Below are 24,036 nucleotides of genomic sequence, written 5' to 3'. Positions count from 1 at the left end.
TGGCCTAGTCTTGGGATGCTTACAGAGGAAGAGACATCCACACCCAAGCATCAAAGCTAAACGATCAAATGATATGAGAATTCATTAGCCACCATATATGTAGGTACTTTTATTGTGCAGTTGTACAGCAACAACTCTCCTGTTTCTTACACACAGGAAAGGGGAGGCAAGTGGGGTTCGACATCCTAAGAAACAGAGGAGTTGCTACCGCACCGAAGCTCTCGGAAACAAGGAAGATTGCACAGGATGCCGACAAGTAGGTTTGGGAAGTCAAACGTCGTAAAGAGAAAGGTCTGCTCTTTGAGCAAACTCCACACAAGAAGCCTTCAGAAAGGTTAAGCGAAGACCACATGAACATAACCGTGCTAGTCTTCTTCTCCGACGTAGTATGTAGCGAAGACGAAGAGAAAGCTTGAAGCCCAGGCATGATGGTCTTTGAGATGCGTGGGGAATAAGTCCTTTCGATTAGGAGCGAGAGCAGTACAAGGACAGAGAGTCTTCATGTAAGCTATCTGAAAGCAGAACTCAGCTTCTTCACGACGTCCGTCGCGTTCATGTCGAACCCCTCTTCGATCTGTTAACCAACCATTCCCAAAGCAGATTTATGAGACCAACAACAAGGATCCCTCTTCCATCTACAGAGTCGCATCTTACCTGAGCCATCACTGTCATATCGAGAGAATAAGTGGCGAAAGGCATGACGCTTGCGCCGACGACAGAGAGGTGCAGCTGCTCGATCTCGGAGAGTGCCTTCACCAGTACTCCTTTGCGGTTCTCGCAGTGAATCTTGACGAGGATGGCCTTCTCGGAAATCTTGGCTTCGATCTCCGGGAGGGAATCACCGCACTGCCGCCCTTCACAGTTCTCATCGCAGGAGGAGCTGTCATCGTCGGCACAGAGCTGAGATTTCTTGACGAGAACTGCAGACTCGACAGTCCGCTTTGCCGCCTGCTCTTCGAGGACCTTCACCTTCTCTTCGAGTTGCTTCAGATACTTGATAGCATCACCAAGAACAGAAGCCTTGTCCGTCTACAAGAGGAGACAGAAAGTTAGAGGAACGATCCTTGCCATCTTGGATCATCGAGCGGCTTCGATCGAGAACAGACCTTCTTGAGGCCAGGCACGATGGCCGATAGAGCTATAAATCTCTGGTTGAGCTTCTCCCTTCGCTTCCTCTCAGCCATGATGTGATCCTTGTTGTGATAAGTCGTTCCCTGCCCGACCATGGTGTCATAGTTCCTCTTGGATCCATGGTGGAGGAGAACGTCCATCTCCTTCTTTCGCTTCACCACACCACCAAGACAACCGTAGATGTTGTTCTGGTCAGTGGGTGATTCCGGATTGCCGAAGGAAAGGATGCTGGGAGAGGAGGCAGTAGGGACCAGAGCAGAGTTCTGCTGCTCGGTGGTGCAAGAGCTCCAGCTACGAGTCTTGAGAGCTCCCCTTGGTCTTCCGGTGCTCGCCGGTGGTTGATCCGAAGGGAATGAGTCGTAGCTTTCCGAGGAGATGGATTGCTGGAGGTCTTGCCCAAGCGCCGCCGCGACTACTTGCGCCGTGAGCTCATCCATCACCTCCCACTGACCAAAGAAACTTCCATCCATTCCCTGTCGGTAATGGAAGAAAGATCAAATTATTCATGAATCATCTACGAATTCTCTTTCGTTAGAACTTTGTGTTGAGATGAAATCGTTCAGAGTTCTTGAGTTTGATCTCCTCACCACATCAGAATTCCATCCCGCAGCTTGTGCTTCCATGACAGAAACCTGAATCAAGAATCAATGCACAGTGAAGTGCAAACTCATGCTAAATCATTGCTTTCTGAAACAAAACCTTGGGAGAATGAGAGAAAACAAGGCAGAAAAAAATATCTGAAAAGGAAAATAGTGTCCAATTATTACATAATTATATGATCTGAAATTGCTTCAGAGATGAAACATTTGATAAGTTGAGGAAAAGCTCTAAATGAAAAATTTTGAGGCTTGAAATCATATAAAAATTTGAAGAGTTTGATATGCACTAACAACAACATTAAAGCTTGGTGATCAATGCAAGACAACCAAAGGATAGCTGAGGAACCAATGACTTCATGAGACAGAGAGAAGAAGACCAGCCTGCATCAGAAGGTTAAGGTCCTCCTTTCTCTTCCTTTGAAGCAGAGGCCAACTGAGCTTCTTACATATACTATCTTTGCATCAAGAACTTGGAGCCTTTTGTGCCTCTTATAAGGCTGGGAAACTCTTCCTCCATGTTCTTTCTGCCTTCTCTTTACTATTTCTCTATCTCTTTATTGATAATTACAAGGCCTGGAGGCCTCCACGAGGATGCCAACAACAGATCCTTTCTGGGGTGGATCATCAAACCATTCCAGCGGTGGATTTGTGGATCCATTCAGCAATAAAAAACAGAATACATATGTTTCATTGTGGCCCAACCAAAAAATATTTAGAGTGGAAGGATGATTAGTAGAATCATAGTAAGATTCTGTCACTGGAGCACATTGAGTGGTGATTACAATTTTACTGGGCAAGGAAAGGATCTGTGACTCTTGGGAAACAGTTCCCAAAGCTAAAATCCAGAAGAACACTGCAGCATCAGATTGCATTTTTTGTCATATCTTGCACTGAAACGTATGTCAGTCTCCTAATATGACCAGAATAATCCACATTTCCATTTATTTTGTTCTGGGAAATGGTGCAGTACTGTTCTTGTTTCAGTTTTGTTTGCCATATTCTCAGGATCTTCTGTCATGCTATTATAGATCTCTGTGACACTGAGACAGCTTCTGACTCCAGCAAGTGAACAGTCAAAGAAATAAATGGTGCTACGGAATATCCCTTTTGTGGGATGTGAACAGTGCCTTGGAGCCATGGCTGTGACCTCCAATTCACCCACTTAGCATCCCAGTGGACTGTTCTTCTTCACAGGTGCAACTGTTCTTGTCTTCTATATCGGACTGTTCTTCACAGGTGCAACTGTTCTTGTCTTCTATAATTTTACTTGCCATCATGTGCTCCTGCAAGCATGACAAGCTGAACATACAAGTGGGAGTTACATCAATCATCTAATATTGTGAACATACTCTTTAGAAAAGTTACTTTTATGTCTGAAGTAAAGAAACAAATCATTTTCACTTGATGACTGATAGTTTCTGTGTAACAAAAGTCTTTTCTGAGCAAGAAGCTGAGGTATTTCTTATCCTCCTCAAGGAATCAATGAGCCATGCATATGGTGAACTCAGTTGGAGAATGTAGTAATTGGACTTCTAAGATGAAGTCATCAGATGGAAATAAATAATTATCTATGGAATACATGGAAGGATTAGTGACTCAAATGGATAGATGACTGGCCAACTGCATGCTCTCAGTGGCCAACATACCACATCATTGACTAATAACACTAAGCAATCATCTAAACCAAATCTCAACCTAATTAATGAACAGTCCCTCATACTAGACCTGTTGACTTGGCACATCACTTGCACTTAGTTCTTAAGGAGTCAAGCATGTATGATGAAATCTCGAAGTTAAGGATTTCATGGCAACTTAAAGCAATACATGAGACAATTTTCCAATGTTTATATTTCTATGGCGAAGCTACGTATACTTCAAATAGTAAGTGTAATATTGATATGACGAATAAGAAATTATCTACTACTAAATATAATATATAATTCGAGTAAAAAGAAGCTACCTACATGTAACGTTAAAGACACGTCACAAATTAGAGTTGTCATAAAGTTGGGCTTAGTGAGTATATTATCATTAAAATGTTTAATAAGCTTAAACATCTTGAATCAGTTATCCTTTTACATATTGTGAAGATATGAATTAGTAAGTAGTCTTTTTTGTTTTTGGTTATTAATTTCATCTGATTCATTTAATTTGGATTATGATATTTATTAATCTAGTATTCAGATAATAAACATTATAGATTAATATGTATTAAAGTCAATTCAGATTCAATATGATTTTTTTTTAAGCCGATCTATAGGAAAACATATCAAGTTGGACTCTCGACTTTGCCAAACTAAGTCGGCGGACGATCCCAACAACGCATCTCTAATATTCAAGTCAGTAATAATTTTGGACGAGCCAAGCTCATTGGATAGCTTGGATTAGTCTGACGGACTTGTTATTACTTTTTTTGTGTCCTTATGCTTAAACGACCCCTTTTATGATAGAGCCTTGGGGGCCGTTATACCATATATTTAAGATGATTACGCTGGTTGATTATAACTATTTATAACAAACACTAAATCGTTTATTAGTTAGTCATGCTATTAATAGAAATTTGTGCTTCTATATATGTCCATCAATGGTGCATCCACGTAGAGATAAAAATCATTACTATGGTTCAACCAATGCACATGTCAAGCATGCCCCCCCATCAGTGAGCAGGAGAATCTTAGCAACTAAGCACTCCATCCTAACCAAGTGCAGTGGTACAATAAGGTCTAAGTGACTAGGCACAGTGGTATACGAAGGACCATAGGGTCGAATGTTATAGTACGATAGAGTTAGGTGACCAAGTGTGATAACACATGAAGGGTCATAAGGCCGAGTGCAGTAGCGCATGTTACCAGTGTCATCTTCATACAACGACATGGGGGTTTAACCAATGCACGTGTAGAGCATACCACCCTATCAATGAGTGGGAGAATATGAGCAGATCTAGATATAGCTACATATGTCATACCCGCCTACAACAAAGAGAAGTCATGGCTAAATGACCCATTGATGAGTGGCCAATCAACTTGAATTGGTTTAATCGAAAGTTTTTCAATGCCACCACAAGGTTACATGGGCTGAAAATAGGATAGTTTAAAAGACTATTCCTAACTTTGTCCGAGTCCATCGATATCTTATAGATGAGTGAACAGTGACTCGTCGACGTAGGCCAAAGCCCAACTCCTCGGGGTAAGGAAGTAGAATTGTTTTTACCTAAGAGCCTATTTGAACTACTTATCACATAATCTCTCTTTTCTCCTCTTTTTGTTTCAATATACAAACATAGGCCTCTAAAGGAGCATCTTTGAATACAATGCTTGCTGACAAGGTGGGCGAATGAAAAGTGTCATCTCCTGACTCAGGTCAACCTAGGTTCTTCAAGAAGAAGAGGCCAATAAGAGCACTTTTCATTCGCCCACCAGTCAAAAACACCCTCTAGCACCCAAGGGGGTCTAGTGGACCCCACACTGGTCAAAAGCACCCTCTAGCACTCCCTATGTCTCCACCTCCTTATAATAAAAAAAGGCATCACAAGGAGGTACCCTCGTCAATGGGCCCTCCAAGGGGATCCAACTCTCCTTATCTGAGGGAGAGGTCAAAAGAAGAGTGGGCCAAGACCCTTGGCCCCAAGATATCGCAACAACAGTAGCAAAAACATCATTCCCTGTCACTCTAATACTTCTAGGGTGGGACTATCGGTTGTCACATATGGCTCACTACCTTCATCGATAGTAGAGATTCCGCCTAGTTAGTGAAGATCCTATCATTGCAAATCAATGACAAGATGGTCAACAAGTGGCAAAAAGATCTACTTCTCAAGTTGAAACTTTATTAGTTCTTGTCGACCATGAGAGATTTTAAATAAAGATCTTTAGGGTTTGCTTAAGATGATCGTATGAGGATTTTCTTGAGCCATAACAGTTGATCCTCCTTCTAGCGCCAAAATATTAAAGTCAATTATGAGTTGCCCGAGATGGAAGTTAACTCAAATCCAGCTTGATTTCTTTTCAAGCCAGTCTTTGGGAAAATATGTCAAGATTTCCAACCCTACAAAACTAAGTTGGGAGATGATTCTGGTATTCTGATTTTTAAGTTAGTAATAATTTTAGATGAACCAAGCTAGTCGGACTTGTCGAACTAATATGGTAGATTTGTTATTATCTTTTTTGTCTCTAGGCATACCTAGACGATCCTTTTTACGGTAGAGCCTCGAGGGCCATTACACAATCTGTTAATTTGTTTACGATGATTATGTCTGTAACTACTTATAACATATACTATATTATTTATTAGGTAGTCATATTGTTTATAGAAATTCATGCTTCGACATATATCAATCGATAATACGTCCATCCACATAGATATAAGATTATTATCTAATAGTATATGATACTGACAACTAGATGATGACACATCAGCTACACATACACATGATCTTAATCATGTCTACATCACATCCGATACAATATAAACATATTTTTCGAGCATGATAAATCTATGATTAAAACAGCAAAGCAAATCCTATTTCTTAGAAATAAGATCAACATCATACAAAAGAAACAAAAAAAAAAATGATTGATCCATGCAAACATGTCTTCACTTGTCCAATTTAGTTCTCCAAAAGGCCGATCTGAGATCCCCAAAAATTGAGAGGTTTCTCGTTTAATAACCACGTAACGATGATAGCAATCAAAGCACGAGTCGCGTTATTATAAACTGAGCTGATGATTACATAGTTAATCATTTGTTTGTTCTGTCACAGTTTTACATAAGATGAATATGTATATATATATATATATATAAACAACTTTGAGCCGTGGCCTCGGGGCCGACAAGGCTCGGTTCGAGTCCGGATGATGGGGATCTCCCTGGGACGTTCTTCGAGACTACTGAGGCGGCCGATTACGGTGGTCCGATCGGGACGAGGTCGCTATTTCCTCCGGGCAAGAACTCCTCGCCTGCGCATCCGGTGGGGACCTTCAGCTTCACATCTACACAAAGGTCGGGTCGGGGTGCTCGGCCCGACCCCTCTGACGATCAAGTCAGTGGATGGTAAAGGGGGTTTGTTGGTTAAGTTGTCTCCTCCTCTCCTGACGATCAAGTCAGATGACGTGAAGAGGTCTTTTGTGCGTGTGTTCCCTCCTTTCTTCCTGTTCAAAATGCGAGGGTATTTATAGGGAAGCTTACTGTTTCCTGATGTGCCCGCTTGCAGGGGGCAAGCTGGTAGCATATGGCACTGGTGTTGGCGTGGTGTGAAGGACCGAGCCTGAGTAGGACGTTAATGTGCCTCGGTCGGCGTTCTGGTCCGTTTGACCAGGTGTTGTCGAGTCGATCGAAGCGTGAGGCGTCATCTGGGACAGCTGACGTTAGCCCAAGTCTTGTCGCCATTATTATCCTCATCATATATATATATATACATATATATATATATATATACATATATATATATATACATATATATATATATACATATATATATATATATATATATATATATATATATATATATATATATAAAATATGTATTAACATATATAATTCCAGCCTTCAAATCTAATATTAGCCAATAGTTGATGCCGCTGTTGTGGGAGTCCACCTGCAGCCATCGCGGCCCACTCGCCGCCGCACCTTTTGCTTCGCATTCAATTGGGTAACAAAGAAGCAGAGCGGCAGCAGCAGCGGCGATCTCTCTCTTTCCCTTCGGAACCCTACCGTCGGGAGGGGATCGGTTGACCATGGCGATATTGGAGCGGCGGGAGCTGGGGAACACCGGCCTCAAGCTCAGCTGCCTCGGCTTCGGCGCCTCCCCCCTCGGTAACGTCTTCGGCCACGTCTCCCACGCTGACGCCCTCGCCGCCGTCCGCCTTGCCCTCCAACTCGGCATCAACTTCTTCGACACCTCCCCGTTCGCCTCTCTTTCTCTCACTCTGTATACTATTGGAAGGTGCCGCCTTTCTCTTATCCTTGCCCAATCTCTTCCTTTCTGTTAGGTATTACGGGGGTACGGTCTCGGAGAGTGTGCTCGGGAACTGCCTCCGTGAATTGAACGTGCCCAGGGAAGATATCGTCGTATCCACCAAGTGCGGCCGCTACATCGATGGCTTCGATTTCAGCGCGGAGAGGGTGACCAGGAGCATCGACGAGAGCCTCGCCAGGTTGAAGTTGGATTACGTCGATATTCTCCATTGCCATGACATCGAGTTTGGATCCCTCGACCAGGTCTTGTTCTATTTACCTTGGATTTTTTTTCTCTGTTGATGGGCTAAAGGGCTCGACTTTACTCCATTAATTCATTAGCTATGCTATCTCTGTGTTGCCAAGTTACTCGATTTGTGTCTTTCGTCCACATTCTGAGTTGAGGGCCGGATTTTATTCTTAGGATCCATGCCTTGCCGTCGCATTTGTTCATTTGCAACCAGAACTGTGCCTTAATTGTTGGTTCTTATTTCGTAGATGGTTGATGCTGAAATCGTGAATGGTTTGGTTTAACTGACAGATTGTGAATGAGACCATTCCTGCATTGCAAAAGATAAAAGCGGCAGGAAAGGCTAGATTTATCGGAATAACCGGTCTGCCTTTGGGGATTTTCACTTATGTTCTCGATCGCGTACCACCAGGTTCAGTTGATGTTATTCTTTCATATTGTCATTACAGTATAAATGATTCAGCCCTGCTAGATTTGCTACCGTATTTGAAAAGCAAGGGTGTTGGAGTGATCAGTGCCTCGCCACTTGCAATGGGCCTTCTCACAGATAATGGTCCACCAGAGTGGCATCCTGCATCATCAGAACTCAAGGTGTGCTTTCTCCTGTGGTTTCCTTGTTTCTATTGGTTTTCTGTATGTTGTAAGTGGTGGTCTGAAGTCTAGCAAGCTAAGTATCTTATAATACAATTCAGTGTGGTAGGAACATCATAATCTTTGATCATTTAGTGATGAGTATAGTAGCACCTTCTTGTAGACCAGTTTAACCGTAACAATTTCTTGTGGACCAATTCAACTGTAGTGCTTTCTTCTAAACCAATTTTTACCACAGTGCTATCTTGCAAACCAATTTAACTGAATCTACAATAATTTAGTGTGGAAGGATGTTGCGTTTTGCTAGCATTCTCTGCAAATTATCTTAAAGCAGAGGTGTCCGGAACCAGTATTTTAAGTTGCCTGAAATGGGCGTGGTTCGTTTCCATTCAGCAATCCAGTAAGTACCAACGAAACCACTAATGAACTGACCGGTTTTGCGTTCTATGGTTGAAAGTCAATGTCTAATTAGACATTCAGAAAATCCTACTTATGGCACTGCAATCCATAAGATTCAGAATAATAAGATTGGAAGATGATTTGGAGCCCTTTCTCGAGAATGTTGCACGCTGATTAGGGATGAGATCACATAGACCTTGTACCGAAACCCTGCAAGACTATGTCGGGGGCGTACCCTACAAAACCCTTCTAATGCTTAAGCTAGCAATAGGGAATAGATTCATTTAATATTGAATCTAAAGAGGGATTGAATAGATCAGAGATTATAACCTAGGAGTTAATATTAATAGAACTTATGACCGTGAGAATGTCCATGAGAACCAGAGTTGGAGATTTGAGGTGGCAACCTTAGTTATCCAGACATTGCTGTGCGTTTAATTGTGCGTCAAATTCAAGCATGTCAAAGTCATTTAATGGTTCCTTTATCGATTCAAGCGTCCTCTTTTAATATGGTACGTTGGCCGCGTATTGTTGAAGTATTGGTCATTTGTTACTAAGATGTTGACAGTCTACCAAGTGTCATTTTCCCATATCAATATCCAACCTTTGTGTGAAGATTTGAATCAGTGGGCAATTCTTTTTCTAGACGGTATAGACATTCTAGTTTTTGTATTTAATATTGGAGAAAGATATTGAGCTTTTTATTGAGTTCTATATTTGCAATTAATGATTGTTGTGTTTACCAACATAGGTTGGCATGAGCTTTTTTGAGCCTCATAACAATTTTTTGCATTTTTAGTCTGCCTGCAGAGCTGCAGTTGCTCATTGTAAGAAAAAGGGGAAGAACATTTCTAAGATAGCTCTACAGTACAGCTTGATGAATAAGGAAATTTCTACTGTGCTGGTTGGTATGAACTCTCCCAAGCAGGTACCGCATTCTTCTTTGCATTTTCTGCTATATCATTAGTAGTCAAGGATGAGTTTGGATTCATGGGCAAGCTAATAGAATAACATGCCTACCATTGATCATAAGAACCATGAGACCGTTTGTGAATGACTAATACTGGATCAGATAATGGCTTTTGGTTACATAAAATTTGGATTGGATGATTGACAAAACTTTAACAATTCAAGCAAGGGGGACAACAAAACTTAAACCCACAAGTAAATGCAATTAAAGCCCCACATAATCTGAGCTAATGGTGGCGGCAATGTCGTGTTGCTATTGTGCAAGGAGAAGAGGTACTTCATGGGCAAATGAGGATATATCCTTGGTCCAGAGGGGATGAAAGTTTCAGGCTTGTCCTTTGAAATCTCCATAATCTTATCCTAATTTGAGCATTTTGTGTGGAAAATAAGTGATTGATTAAGGGTATGTGCAAGATCTGCTGCTGCCGGTATGAAAGTCCTAGAACAGTCGATTTGATAAGAGGTGGAAAGTTCAAATTGATGTGACTTCCAGTATCCGGGAACACACATTCAATTTAAAAGGCTAATATATGGTGGTGCACCAAGTCCAGGTGGATCCTTGAGATCTAAAGCAAACTTGGATATTAAGATATGCCAAGAGATGGACACCAAACGATGATGTTTTTTCTTGTATTGCCTGTTGTATGGCTGCATGAGAATTCCTCATGGATTGACTACATTTATTTTTGTAGGTCGAGGAAAATGTTGCTGCTGCACTAGAATTATCGAGTTTGGGAATCGACGAGGATCTTCTACATGAGGTTGAAGCTATTTTAGAGCCTGTCAAAACCCAGACATGGCCAAGCGGCATCCAGCAAGGTTAAACCCTCGATGAAAAGGTCATGATAGAAGGGGAAAACGTCGAGTTCCCAAAAAGCATTTATAAGAATAAAATTGATTCTAATCGACTTTGTTTTCTGAATGTCTGACAATAAAAACAAAGAAACGACCCATAAAGTTGTAATATTTGATGATAATGTTTTTATTAGTTACTCTGTTGAACACTAAGACCAACTCCTTCTTGGAGGATCAGTAACTGATTCTTTTGAATATAGGATAACTCTCTGATTAGCAAATTTTGATTAATAATGAGCTTTGGTATGGTGTGTTTTACGAGCCTAAGGTTTTCATCTCCGAGAAGAGATTTTTCGCTTGAAATAAGTTAATTTTCTCTTTTGAAAGAAAATGCTATGGCCCGATAGGAATTTAATGAAATGTTACAATTACACATTCACAAGAACCATCTTATTGCCAAGGAAAAGGAAATCGATAGGAAAATTATTGTTTGTTTACCTGTGAAATATCAGAAATAAATGAAACCATGTGATGAAACAGATTTTGATTGAATAATATTCATGAAACAAAAAGATATTTCAAGGAGGTTTCTGGGAATACAGTAGTAGCAAAGCACAACCTTATGGTACAGTGAACTTTACATGAGAAATCACTCGTTAATGTAGATGAACAAATGACCCATCTTGGAAGGTGTAGATTCTGCCGTGCGAGGCACAGAAATAGCTGCATCCTTACGTTGACACTCAATAAACCATACAATTTTAATGTTGCTTTACCAATAATACATAAAGCCAGCAAGACTATCTTTTGTTAATTTACATTTGCACATTCAATAACATCAACAATGTCCACTGAGAATGGGTTGCGATGAGCTTCTTCTCCCCTATTACAAGAAACACTGGATCTGTTTAATTCATTGCTAGACTTTCCATGGAACCTATCGTACAGAGTACAGACTCGCACACCAGTCATATATGTGCCGTCTGCTCGTCAAGCAAGCCCAGCCTTTGGCATCAAGCAATTGTAGAAACTAATCAGATAGGACTCGTCGGACGACAAGGAAGGCAAAAAGAAAGCAGCTACCTCTAAGCAATTTGAGCTTCTTGGAGTGAGGGCCAAGCTACTTCATCATCATTAATGTATCCATGAATAAAGAAATCCGTGCAGTTCTTACGACAACCATGATTGTAAGGATTGCGGAACCGTCCATCTGGTCCTCGAAGGTACGAGTAACGAGCAGCATTTGCCATCTCATTCGTGGTAATATTTCGTGCTATCTGCATAAAAGACAAGAATATCAGTTTAAAGGGTGTACAAACTACTCCCATTCATGTAAAATTGTCTGACTTCCAAACAAATCACGATAAGATGTAGACGTCCATGATTGCAGAGAAAGGGTATGCCAATCATCAACTGATTTGCTGATGTATTTTGGCTTTATGGAAAACTATGGTGGCTCGATATCCATATTAAACAAAAAAAATGATATTGCAAATCACAAGGTTCTCTACCCTGGGACTTATGCTACATTAGAAATGATTTCAGTCAACCATTCCTATTCTGGCATTTGACTTTTAGTCATAAGAGGTTAGTCTACTAGTTTCTTTTGTCTATTCATCATTGACTTTGCTTTTTTATTTTACTTCCATTTTTCCAATAGGTACCAGCTGGTATACCATCCATACCACCATGTACTGTATCAAACAACTGGCTCTCGGCATGGACCAGTACTCTAGATTCAATTCCTTGGCCTCAAAAGCATGTTTCTGTTTTTAAAATCTACATGAAGTTCATTATAATAAAACACAAGACAAGTTTTAATCAGCACTTATCACCATATATCATTTAGTTGTACCAATGCCAAGTTGGTTGCAGCCAACTCATGATTCCAAAATTGTACAAGAAATCAATGAAACCAAACCATTACCTGCGATGCCTGTACCACTGCCAAAGTCAAAACTCCTGATAGTAAAATAGCATCCATGCCCAAAAATAGTATAGCACCAGGATGTTCCACCACTACAAGATGAATCCATTTCTCGGACGACGGAATTATAGGTGACCATGTCCACAACCCTGTTATGCAACAATGTTAGTTTAAGCTTTATCTGGACATGCCAACTTAATTATAAAAAAAAAAGGGTTTTTCCCTGATCATAGCACTCACTGTGAACTGCAGTGACAGCACCAATAAATGCTGTTAATGTTCCCATACAAACAAAAACAAAAAAGTCCCATCTATTTTTCTGCAAAACAAAAAGAAAATTCAAATCATAAAGCCAATCAGAAAAGGAAAACCTGCAGGCCAAAACATCTGAACCAGATCGACAACATGCTTGTTCATGTCATGTACTCTGAAGTCTAAACCACAATCCGTGTTTTTATTACTATATGCTTGAGTACAGTCTCAATTCTCACCTTCCCGACACAATTAGATATCCAGGGACAATGATGGTCAAATTGCTCCACACAATGCTTGCAATATGGACAGTGTTTAGATCGTACAGGTCGAATTATCTGATGACAAGAACAAGAATCAGATTTCTCCAATATATGTCAAACAAAAAAAATAACAAAATGCTAATGTCCCTGAGAACAAAATACTGGCTGCTCATGAATTTGGCATCACTGCTGGAAAAGGGAAAAAAGCACCACATAGCAGAAACTACCTTGCATGTAGCACAGAGTTGAGACCAATTGCCTTTCCAAATGGATGAGTTGCTGATATCAATGTCCAGCAGAGGATCCTATTGGATATTCCAATTGCAGAAATTAAAATTACAGAAGTTAAGCCAAGATCAAAGAAAAATGTAACTCCATAACAAGTGGATTCGATTAAGACAGAGTGGTGCCAACTGACATTGAAACATGTAGAGAAATCACCTATAAGACAAAGATCACCAATTACTAATGCAACCAACTCACATGACTCAATGTCTATTGGTCTTATTTTTTCTCTTTATTATTGTCACAACCCAAGCTTGATGGGCTAACTAGCCCATCAACTTCATTTGACCAAAGCTACTGGTCAAAATGTTTAAGCTGAAGATGATAGTAATACACTCATCAAACTTTTATAAGTCAATCTTAGTATTGCCCACTTCTGATGTGAGACTAATTAAGGTGTTACAATTTTCCTCACTCAAGGGCTTAATATCATCGTCAAGGCCCAACATAGCCCAAAACAAACCCTAGCATGGTGCATGTGAGGCATACCCCAGCGATGGCTCCACGTCGTGACGAGTCCTCTGACTCCATCCACGGATAGCCTTTCCTACTCGAGCCCCCTCACCATGCCCAAATACTATGATACCAAACGTCACGACCCAGGCCTAATGAGCTAACTGGCCTATCAACTTCGTTTAACATAAACCACTGGTCAAAATGTCTAATTTGAAGTTGATAATAGTACACTCATCAGACCCTTATAAGTCAATCTTAGTCTTGCTCACTTCCGATGTAGGACAAGGATATCAAGCCCTTGAGTGAGGGAGATTGTAATACACCCGATTAGCCCCACGTCGGAAGTGGACAAGATTAAAATTAACTTATAAGCAATGTCTTCAATTTCGAATAATACCGCCCGATACGGGCGGTACGTACCGGTTCGAATATATATATATATATATATATATATATATATATATATATATATATATATATATATATATATATATATATATATATATTATAAAATGTGACGGGGACGCGACGTCGCCTTTTATAAAAATATTTATATATAAAAAAATCTTTTATATATAAATATATATACGAGCAAATGTCGAAACTCCGGTACGATACGATATTTCAATCCTTGCTTATAAGGATTTGATTGGTGAACTACTGTCAACTTCAGCTTAAGTATTTTGACCAATGGTTTGAGTCAAACGAAGTTAATAGGTCAATTGCCCCATCAGGCTCAGATTGTGACATTTAATATCAGAGCTGACCTAGTATATAGGTATAATAAGGGGGCTCGAGTATGAAAGGGCTACCTGTGGATGGAGTCAGATGACTCATCACGGCGTGGAGCTACCACTGGGCTACGCCTCGCATGCACCATATTAGGGTTTGATCTAGGCTATGTTGAGCCTTGACGAGGACGTCAAGCCCTTGAGTCGGGAAAATTGTAACACCTCGATTAGTCCCACATTAAAAGTAGGTAAGATTAAGATTGACTTATAAAAGTCTAATGAGTATACTACTATCAACTTCAGCTTAGGCATTTTGACCAGTGGTTTAGGTCAAACAAAATTGATAGGCTAGTTAGCCCATCAGGCCCGGATCATGAAAATTATAGTAAGCCTTGTGTACTCAAATACCGTGAGCTTATGATTGCTTCCACAAAGTAAAAAAAAATGGTTCAAGTTCAATTTGGATGTAGCCAAACCAACCATCCAATTCAAACTACCAGTCCAGAAGCCAAAACGAAAACAAGTCTAATTTACAATGGCATATCCACAAAAATGATTAATTCCAACAAAATCAGGTACCCATTGGATATATGATAGTATCGTATAATTGAAATGACTCACTTTTATTGTTATAGACTAAAGGGCAAAACCAATGCATGAGGACCTCACCAATCCGAGATTTAAGCAAACTTTAACATTTTTTGTCATTAAACAGCACAAATGCACCTTAAGTCACTTTTATTTGAATATGACTATAGTTTTATTTTAATAGAGTAATAGACAATATATATTAAATTTATAGCATCTACTTCAATGTTTTTTAGTCATTAACTATATAAATTCACATTAGGTTGCTTTTATTAGAGTATGACCGCACAAAGCCTTTTTAAGCTAACTTAACACCGCAATATGCAAAAGATAGCTATTGGTCAAATGAAAGGATAAATGATAGATGAGCATAGAGAAACATAGGAATATGAATATCAAGATGGTAATCATGCCTCAAAACTTTATTGGTTATGCATCCTACTCCACTATTTATATGGTCCCATATTAAAAAGGAAGAAAACAAGATACTTTGTAAGCTTTTACATATTCTTTATTAGTTGTCTTTTGTTCTGAAACCTACATAAGTAATTCAACAAACTCACTGGTTATCAAATATGCAATACAAGATCTGAGATGACAGATTCATGCTTACACTTGTACGAGTTGCAGACTTCCCTGAATTTGGTTTGATATAACCTGGATCCTTGCTGTAGAAACTCAATTTAATGAATTCAGTTTGAACATAAAAATTATGTAACACATGAAAAATTAGACAATGCATCACATTAGCATCAAGATTTTGCTGTATAGTGCATAAGTGGATAATTGGCAATCAAAGAGAGGAGTTGCATATATATTGTGCGAGTAGACTGACTAACAAGTGTCTCTTCTGAGTGTCCGATAAATATACTGTTATCAAGAAGAAAATTGGTCCATGTGAAAGATTATCACTTTGTTTCACAGGGGCATATTGACACTTGCCAATCAGCACAACAAACCTCGGCCATGTTTTTGTTGTGACACAACGAACAGCATTTGCTAGTGAACTTCAGTAGTAAGAAGTTAATGTACTTATGTTCTTAGTCACCAGATCCAGAACCTACACACCCCTACCTGATCCAAAACATAAAAACACTGGTTTATAGCTTATTCTTGATTCCATATACCAGTGAAGGTAGAGCCAAATGTTTTCTCCCAACTTACATGAAAGTAGAGGCATTCTAAGAATCAAGGCTCTAGATGGGAGGTCTTTGATAGCACAAACAAAAGGTGTTTGTCTGTTCTGCTGGTTTGGACAGGTACTAATAGTACGGTCTTAAACTATATATTACTGAAACTGTTTTAACTTTTTTAAGTATGATAATAGTGAAGTAGCACTTCTAAAGTACAGAAAAATGAAAAACAGAACTGCAACTCCAAATCCTTAACCACTGCATTCAATGAAGACGGATACTGAGGAAAATCAATGATTGTGCAGAAGAAGAGCAAATATAACATAATATTATATTTTCAAAAACAAAACCACTTGTCAGACTATAACAAATAAGTTTCATCCCTTAAAAAGATAATCAACCAGTGGGACCAAGCCTATACCTTACATGCCACAGCTTTGTAACCACCCTAACCATTAGGAAGATCAATTTGGTCCCATTGGCCGCAGATTCGATTTACTTGCTATCCAAATTATGTACTGATGTATGAGCATAATGTCAAAAACTACACCTAAGAAAACCATTACAAGGTCCAAAAAAACTTGTTAAAATGGACGTTTAGATCAACATAAAAAGCAATTAACAAACCACCGAAAAGTGAAAAGTTTTTTAGCACTTAAGAAAGTCAAAATATAAGACCTTCCACTGAGTGATTGTATGCATATGAGGCAGGTATATGAGAATTCAACAGTTCCCTATTTTATGACCCTGCATATTCATTGTCCATTTGAATACAACCATGTAAATAAGACAAGGTGACAAAATATCAGGTGTATACCAACATAAAAAGTTACCTGCTGCATCTATAAAACATTATCAGTGAAACAACTGCAAAAGAAACACCAGTCCAACCCCAGAGCCCAACAACTGCAGTGACCTTCGGAAAACTAGGTCCTACAAATAGAAAGCCAATTAAAAAACTGATTTGCAAGCATGACGTGAATAAGTTGCCAATCAGTAGCTCCTAGCAAAAGCAGAACCCACCTAGAAGAACAGAATTGATGAATAGAACGGTTAGAATAATAATGACAAACAGAAGAATAGGAGCATATCCAGTCGTCCCAATCGTTCCAGCACAAATTTTGTCTTCACACAAACCGCCATTAATCTTTGCTGCATTGGACTACAAATATCACAGTAGACTAAGCATAAGTAACATTCATAATGTCTATGGATTACATATACCAGACTAAATAGAACCAATATTCAATTTCCTAATGAATTCAGCACAACAACGCATGATTGGTATGATTAAGTACACACAGGAAAAATATTGCCAATCGCACATATAATATTTTGAAATGCCATATAAAAGATATAATTATGATAGTAACTAAGCCAATTTCAACCAACTCAAATGCATATATCACCCCAACACACATGTTTTGTTGCGTTTACGCAGGTGCTTTGGGTGCAAATGCCAAGCACAACCATAATATATTTCCATAATCATACAAATGGAAAAGAATAATGATGCGAAAGGAATGTGATAGTGGCAGCAACAGATGATCCTCAACTTTATCCAATAACTTTAATAATAAATAGCTTTATTTCAAATGGTAAATTGATAAATATTATGAATAAATACAATGAAGAAAATAGCCTTTTGAGAGTAACATACAAGAACATAAGCCACATGCCGATGGCCTCTGTTAGCTGCAAGCTCAGCAGGAGTAAACCCACTTTTATCCTTCACCTGCAGTTCACTCTTATTGCCGGCATGCACAAGCACAGTGCATGCCTCCACATTGCCACTTAATGCAGCCCAATGCAAAGGTGTGCAACCTGTAGCACAATCAGTAATTTAATTATACTTCAATGGCATTATATAAATGTATATGGAATGGCCAATTCAATTGCATGCGAACAGCTGATTAAATAGTCAATAAACAATATAAAAAGGGTGCAAACCCAATGCACAAGGTTCTCACCAATGTGGACCAGTCAATGCAAGCAGTCTTGCCACTGTAAGTAAATAGGTTGTTTTCATGACCCCTGGTCACTTGGTTAGAGAAGGGTAACCTTATCATTATACCAAGGTTTAACCTTGGTCAATAAACGAGCATGTTAAACAATATCCAAAATGAATCTACCAAATTGCACTTTCTTTCAGAGTTGAAAACATCATGTTTGAAAATGGAACACAAGTATATCAATGTGGAAATGTAGCCACTTCAGACTAGATAATTCTCTATGAGAATCATGTGGAGTGGCAAAAGTAATCATACAAATCCTTTAGCCACATATTGAAAAATCAATAATGCTTGAGATGTTACATAACTGCATTAATAGATTCTAATCAGTTGCATTGTTTGATAATGTCTGATGTAAAAAAAGATAATAAAATATATCTTTGAAGAAAAGATGTATTCCAGATTTTCAATTCAGATGTTAGTTTGATCAAATCAAAACTTTTAAATTGAGAATTGTTAATGACAAGCTGGGGACCAGTAAATATAAAAACACAAGAGACTTAGACTTGAGCACAGATTCTCTAATCAAGCTAAGAGAAACTAATTGCAATAGATTTCTAAGGAGGCAATAACAAATTTGACCAATAAACACCAAATTTTAGAATACTATGGAGTGTTTTAACATGTTGAATTTTAGTGCGAGAGAAAGCCTATAGATGTCCTGTTTCGATGAGATGAGCTGAGATGATTAAGATTAGTAAAGCGAGAGAAAAAGGAAGACCAAAGAAAAAAAGAGATTTGACTGCTTTTTGTTTGACCTATGATTGGATTGGGGTTTTATATGTGTGTGTGTTTGAGGGGACATTCATGTGGCACCACAATTAGTTAGGATATTGTGACTTCTTTTTGTTTTAGTGCCTAGTGTATAGGGATTTATAAAAAAGGTTTTTTTGTCAAAAAAATGAAATAAAATAAGAAAGTCATGGGAAAAATATTGATAAACAAAATCGAAACATATGTTAGACATGGTCTTTATGCATTACAATTGCCATGTCTCACACTCAAATCTAAGAAGCTTCAAGCTTATTTAAATATTTACATCTAAGTCAACTAACCTATTGTAGGCTTTAAAGAAGTTGCAAAAAAAATTCCCAGCATATAATACTGTAAATTGCAGTATATGTTTCTGAGTGCTACTCGCAAAGCAACTAGTGTAACAAGCTACAAAAGAATATTTTCTATCCATCAATTATTACATCCAAAAAGTATATTGGCACAACAGCAAGAGAAAGGTCATCAGAAACTTATTTACTGAATTTACTATATTCTTTAGGATTTCATGCGTGCAAATGACCAGTACTACAATGAAAACTCAAGTGAAAGCCCTGAGGAGGTACCTTTTTCATCTTGCCTCCCTTGGTATGCATCCCTGAAGAGAAGTAGCCTGATGGTATCAGCATATCCCTTATAAGCAGCCCTGAGTGGTGTATTAGATTTTGAAGATTAGTAGTAAGCCATACACAGAAGTTTAAATTAGATAAAAATGCCATAATAAAATTCTAGTCATGCCTTTTTCTTTAAAAATACATTAGGATCAAAGGTGAAGTATAAGTTTTGTTCATTTATTGGTCAAAATGACAGATTAGAACCAAATTCAAAGGTGAAGTACAAGTTTTTGTTCTTATTCAATTCAATTGTAAACATAGTACCAATCAGCAAAGTCTAGCAAGCCTGCCTACATTCCTAAGCCTACTGTCATAAATATGAGATCTAGACAGTAAAAATATTTTACATAAGCAACTTAATAACAAAAACATAGGATAATATATCAAGATCACTACATACCAATGAAGTGGGCTCCTTCCATCATTATCTGGTGCGTCATAGTCTGCACCACACTTCACAATAATATGATTTAAGAATGATGTTTGTCCATACTGTGCTGCAACATGAACTGCCTGATCGCAAAGGTACCCACAAATAAAGATGTGGTCAATATAATGCAAAGAACAAATGATAACGGCTATTTACATGCCCTGACTCTTGAAGAACTGAAAGAAAGTTTTGAAATAATAGCTTTAAATTACAAAACTAACAAGAAATCTCAGTGCAGAAATTGAGCCAATGAACAGACTAAGAAATCTGATTGAACAGGCAGAAAAAGGTGCAGATATGGATAATTTACATGATTTTTCCATCAAACAATCTAAGGTGGCGATAGCATGGAGCAGTTCGAGTGGTAGGGCACAGAAAAATAAAGGTTGGAATCACCAAGAGATATGCAAACGTACATGTATATGTATTATGTATATGGACATGCATATGTATATGTACTTCCATATATACAGGATATCTTTCATCAAACAAAATACAATCATTTGTATCTAATAAGCATACAAAGCACGACATGACATGACATGTTGACTGTTGAGTTCACATTGGAGACATATTCATGTATACATGTCCAGTGCAAGTCCAGCGCAACCACCCTATGTCGGAGAGCATGCAAAGAGGAAGAGGAGAGAGGAGAAGCAGTTGCATACAACACTCACAGCCAAAGAAGGGGATAAGAAAGCGGCGTCAGACCTCTTGGCAACCAGACACTGAAAGTTAAACCGTCACCAACACTACGGCCTAAATCTCCACTGGATAACCCAATCTCCACCAAGAGAGAGGCATGTGCAAGATGGGAGGACATGCAAAGGGTGTTTCGGAGATTGGGCATCCATGATTCAAGAGTTTCAATTCCACAAGTCGTGAAATCTTTTATTCTATCCCATAGTCATGACATCTATTATTCTATAAGAAGAGATCCAATCCAAGGCCAACTTTGAAAAGAATCTTTATCCTCATCATTGTATTACATTACCAAATAACATCACAGAATAGGACACAATAAACAAATATCAAAATTTTCAAACTATAAGTTCCAAAAATATCACCCATTATCCTACAATAATAGAAATAGATATAAATGTAGTGTTTGTGTCTGTGTCCTGCCCTTTCAACATTTGTTGAGTCATTGCATGTGTCTGTGTATGTCCCATGTCTATGTTTGCTGTTGTTAGATTTGTATTAACTTAAGGGAAAAGGATATAGAATAGGTAATTATCTAATATTTGAACTAACTTTGTTATATTCATAACCAACGATATACATGAAAAGTAAAAAATATCTCCCGAAGTTAATTGCCCATAAAAATTATAAGGCACAATAACTCCTATTATGGGACTATATATGAGATTTGGTCTAGCAATGAAATGCAATGGGTTGATACCAGGCATCAGAGGAATAGTTCCAACTTCCAACCATACAAGCTAAACTACCAGCTAGTCAAAGTTCCATGAACTACATGACCCAAAAACTGAACAAAAGGAGTTTGGAAGGTTCATGCATGCTTGAGCTTCAATATATTCAAAGGTTTTGATAGACCTAAAATCAACAAGACAAAAAAAACAACAACATCAGAAAGCCAAAATGTTTTTATTATTTGGGATTGACTGCATTGATCTTTTCCCACCATGGAGCTTTGACAAATATAATGACTGAAGTTTGCTATTCCACATTGGAACCGTGGATTCAATAAGCCAATCAAAATGTTTGACTAGTAAAAATGTAAAGTCATGGTCAAAAGTCAACAGCTACTGCAAAACAGAAACCATAAAATGTATTAATCTGGAGACAAAGACATCTTTCCTAAAATCTTGCAACATCAAATGCTTTGCTTAACCAGTTATAATCCCTTGTATCCTTATAAGAAAACAAACTAACCACATCATCCGAAATAAATCAGACACGGATCATATTACCCGACAAGGAGTGAGTAAGACACTACGTTGGTAGCCAACGCCTAACAAACATATTCATGGGCATCTAGATAGGGAGTTACCCGGTACCCATTAATGTCGGCAGCCTCAACCCGAGCTCCACTCTGAACCAACACATCTGCCACGGGAATCGACCCATGTACCGCAGCCCAATGCAGAGCAGTCTGCCTCCTGTGGTCAGCGGCATTCACATCTCCACCATGCTTCGGAAATAAAAGAGGTCACAACAAGATTTTCAATCCAACCCATCCAAGAACAGTAAAAAACCATAACTTAGCCGCCGAATCGCCTACCTCGATCAGGTACTGCGCGACATCAGGAAAGTTATTGAGGGCAGCCCACTGTAGGGCGTAATAGCCATGTCCGTCCGGGTTGGAAACCGACTGCCCGTCCCTCTCCACGAAGCCCCGGAGTTTCTCCAGGTCGCCATAGGCGGAGGCGGAGCAGACGTCGACGATGGGGTTGGCGATCGGAGCGCCGGGGCTTCCGTTAGGGTTCCGACCCGTGTCGCCGTTCTGTTGGGGTTTAGGGTCGACGACGAGCTCGATCTCCGTCATTTCCCGACAGCTTCTAGGGCAATCAAGGATTGATCGAGGATGTAGCAAAGAATATTGGACGATTTCCAGTCGGCGACACGATGAAGGAATCGCCGCCTTATTGAAGAGAAGACCATCGTCAGCTGCGAAGTGGTTGGGTCAGCTTCCGCTTCTAGATGAACAGAGGGTCAAAATAAATTGAAAGACGCCTCCGTTCCGGTGGTCTGCAGGCATAACGTATGACTAGAGTTAAGAACCTAATATACTTGTAATGTTGAAACTACAAATGATGAAAATTAAATTGTTGTTTTCTATTTTTGTTATGAGCTATTGATTAAATCTTCGTGCCTAGGAAATTAAATATGGATTTTTTAGTGGTTTTAACGGTACAAAAAATATTTTTTACTTTTTTTTTATAATTTTATCGAATATTAATACAAATCAAAGTTATTTGATATATACTTATGTCTTAATATAGATATCATTATAATTATTATAAGATAATTTGATTTGAGTGCATCATTGATTATCAAGAAGTAAATATATGTTATAATTGATCAGGAGTATACTATCGACTAATCTTCATTCGACATGTTATTATTATGTGAAGTTCTCGATAGGAGGAAGAGATTCAAGTTACCTTTCACTCGTCTGCTAGCGTAAATAAGAATCCAAAATAAGCAATTCGGAGTTGTCCCCCTTTGTTGTCCACATTGATAAGAAGTTAATAAGGATTGTTAGAGACAATTAGAGACTATCTCCTCACATAATATTTTATTTCTTTGTGCCCAGACATAAAATCTCATTTTCAATACGATTAATAAGGGTCTACGTTTTTTAACTACTCTCGGCTGCACTCAATCATCTTAAGTTATTAATTTAGGCATCGGAGAAATCAAATTGAAAAACCTCTCATATTCCTTGATTTTTATGTAGATGGTACATTGGGAACTCATTGTTTCTATCTCAACAACTTTATATATACAAGTTCAAATTATGTCAGACTAATTAAGACATCAATAATTTTTTTCTCCTAACCATAATTATTGTAATATGAGAGAGGTTTCATGTAGTATAACAAGTAAAAAGTTTCACAATTTATTATAAAGCCCTGAACTCATTTTGGTCACTTACCATTTACACTATATATATTTATTTAACTTTGAAATTAAATATATTTATCATCATATAATATACTAACAAACTAAATATATCATCAATTTTAATGAAAATTTCACATGGTGTTTGATGCTATTAAGCAGAGGATTGATAAGAATATTGCTCTAAAATAAATTCTTAAATATTTTTTAAGATATGATTATAGAGAGACTCTTCAATATTGGAAAATTTTTAAATATTTGATTTTAAAAATAAAAAAAAATACATCAACATCGAGCACA

The 24,036-nt window shown here is 38.5% G+C and overlaps 3 protein-coding genes across 4 annotated transcripts; 1 reads left to right on the top strand and 2 right to left on the bottom strand.

Annotated features, from left to right (window-relative positions):
- Positions 1-72: 72 nt before the first annotated feature.
- On the bottom strand, positions 73-2,257 carry LOC103979807 (transcription factor bHLH18). Of its 2 annotated transcripts, none has more exons than XM_018824074.2 (5): positions 2,112-2,257; positions 1,719-1,763; positions 1,107-1,604; positions 655-1,029; positions 73-574 (listed from the first exon to the last, which is right to left on the bottom strand). In XM_018824074.2, exons 1-5 carry the CDS (start codon positions 2,115-2,117, stop codon positions 509-511), a joined length of 990 nt encoding a protein of 329 aa, XP_018679619.2. In that variant the 5' UTR covers positions 2,118-2,257; the 3' UTR covers positions 73-508. The 2 variants fall into 2 exon arrangements, with proteins under 2 accessions (XP_018679619.2, XP_009394297.2); XM_009396022.3 differs by having other exon boundaries at positions 2,022-2,253.
- Positions 2,258-7,306: 5,049 nt separating this feature from the next.
- On the top strand, positions 7,307-10,893 carry LOC103979808 (L-galactose dehydrogenase). Its single transcript, XM_009396023.3, has 5 exons — positions 7,307-7,632; positions 7,718-7,946; positions 8,224-8,523; positions 9,722-9,850; positions 10,584-10,893. Exons 1-5 carry the CDS (start codon positions 7,463-7,465, stop codon positions 10,713-10,715), a joined length of 960 nt encoding a protein of 319 aa, XP_009394298.1. The 5' UTR covers positions 7,307-7,462; the 3' UTR covers positions 10,716-10,893.
- Positions 10,894-11,422: 529 nt separating this feature from the next.
- Positions 11,423-22,816, bottom strand: LOC103979809 (probable protein S-acyltransferase 23). The gene is made up of 14 exons (XM_009396025.3): positions 22,394-22,816; positions 22,163-22,303; positions 20,119-20,231; positions 19,671-19,750; positions 17,982-18,145; positions 17,345-17,483; positions 17,155-17,254; positions 15,802-15,856; positions 13,356-13,433; positions 13,105-13,203; positions 12,854-12,932; positions 12,614-12,762; positions 11,770-11,963; positions 11,423-11,691 (listed from the first exon to the last, which is right to left on the bottom strand). The coding sequence occupies exons 1-13, from the start codon at positions 22,655-22,657 to the stop codon at positions 11,772-11,774; spliced, it is 1,653 nt and encodes a 550-aa protein (XP_009394300.1). The 5' UTR covers positions 22,658-22,816; the 3' UTR covers positions 11,423-11,691; positions 11,770-11,771.
- Between the last annotated feature and the right edge of the window lie 1,220 nt (positions 22,817-24,036).

This window comes from Musa acuminata, chromosome BXJ1-3, assembly GCF_036884655.1.
Source record: "Musa acuminata AAA Group cultivar baxijiao chromosome BXJ1-3, Cavendish_Baxijiao_AAA, whole genome shotgun sequence".
NCBI classification, from domain to species: Eukaryota; Viridiplantae; Streptophyta; class Magnoliopsida; order Zingiberales; family Musaceae; genus Musa; species Musa acuminata.
The sequence above is the reverse complement of the archived record's forward strand: the minus strand, read 5'-3'. Positions and strand labels throughout refer to the sequence as shown.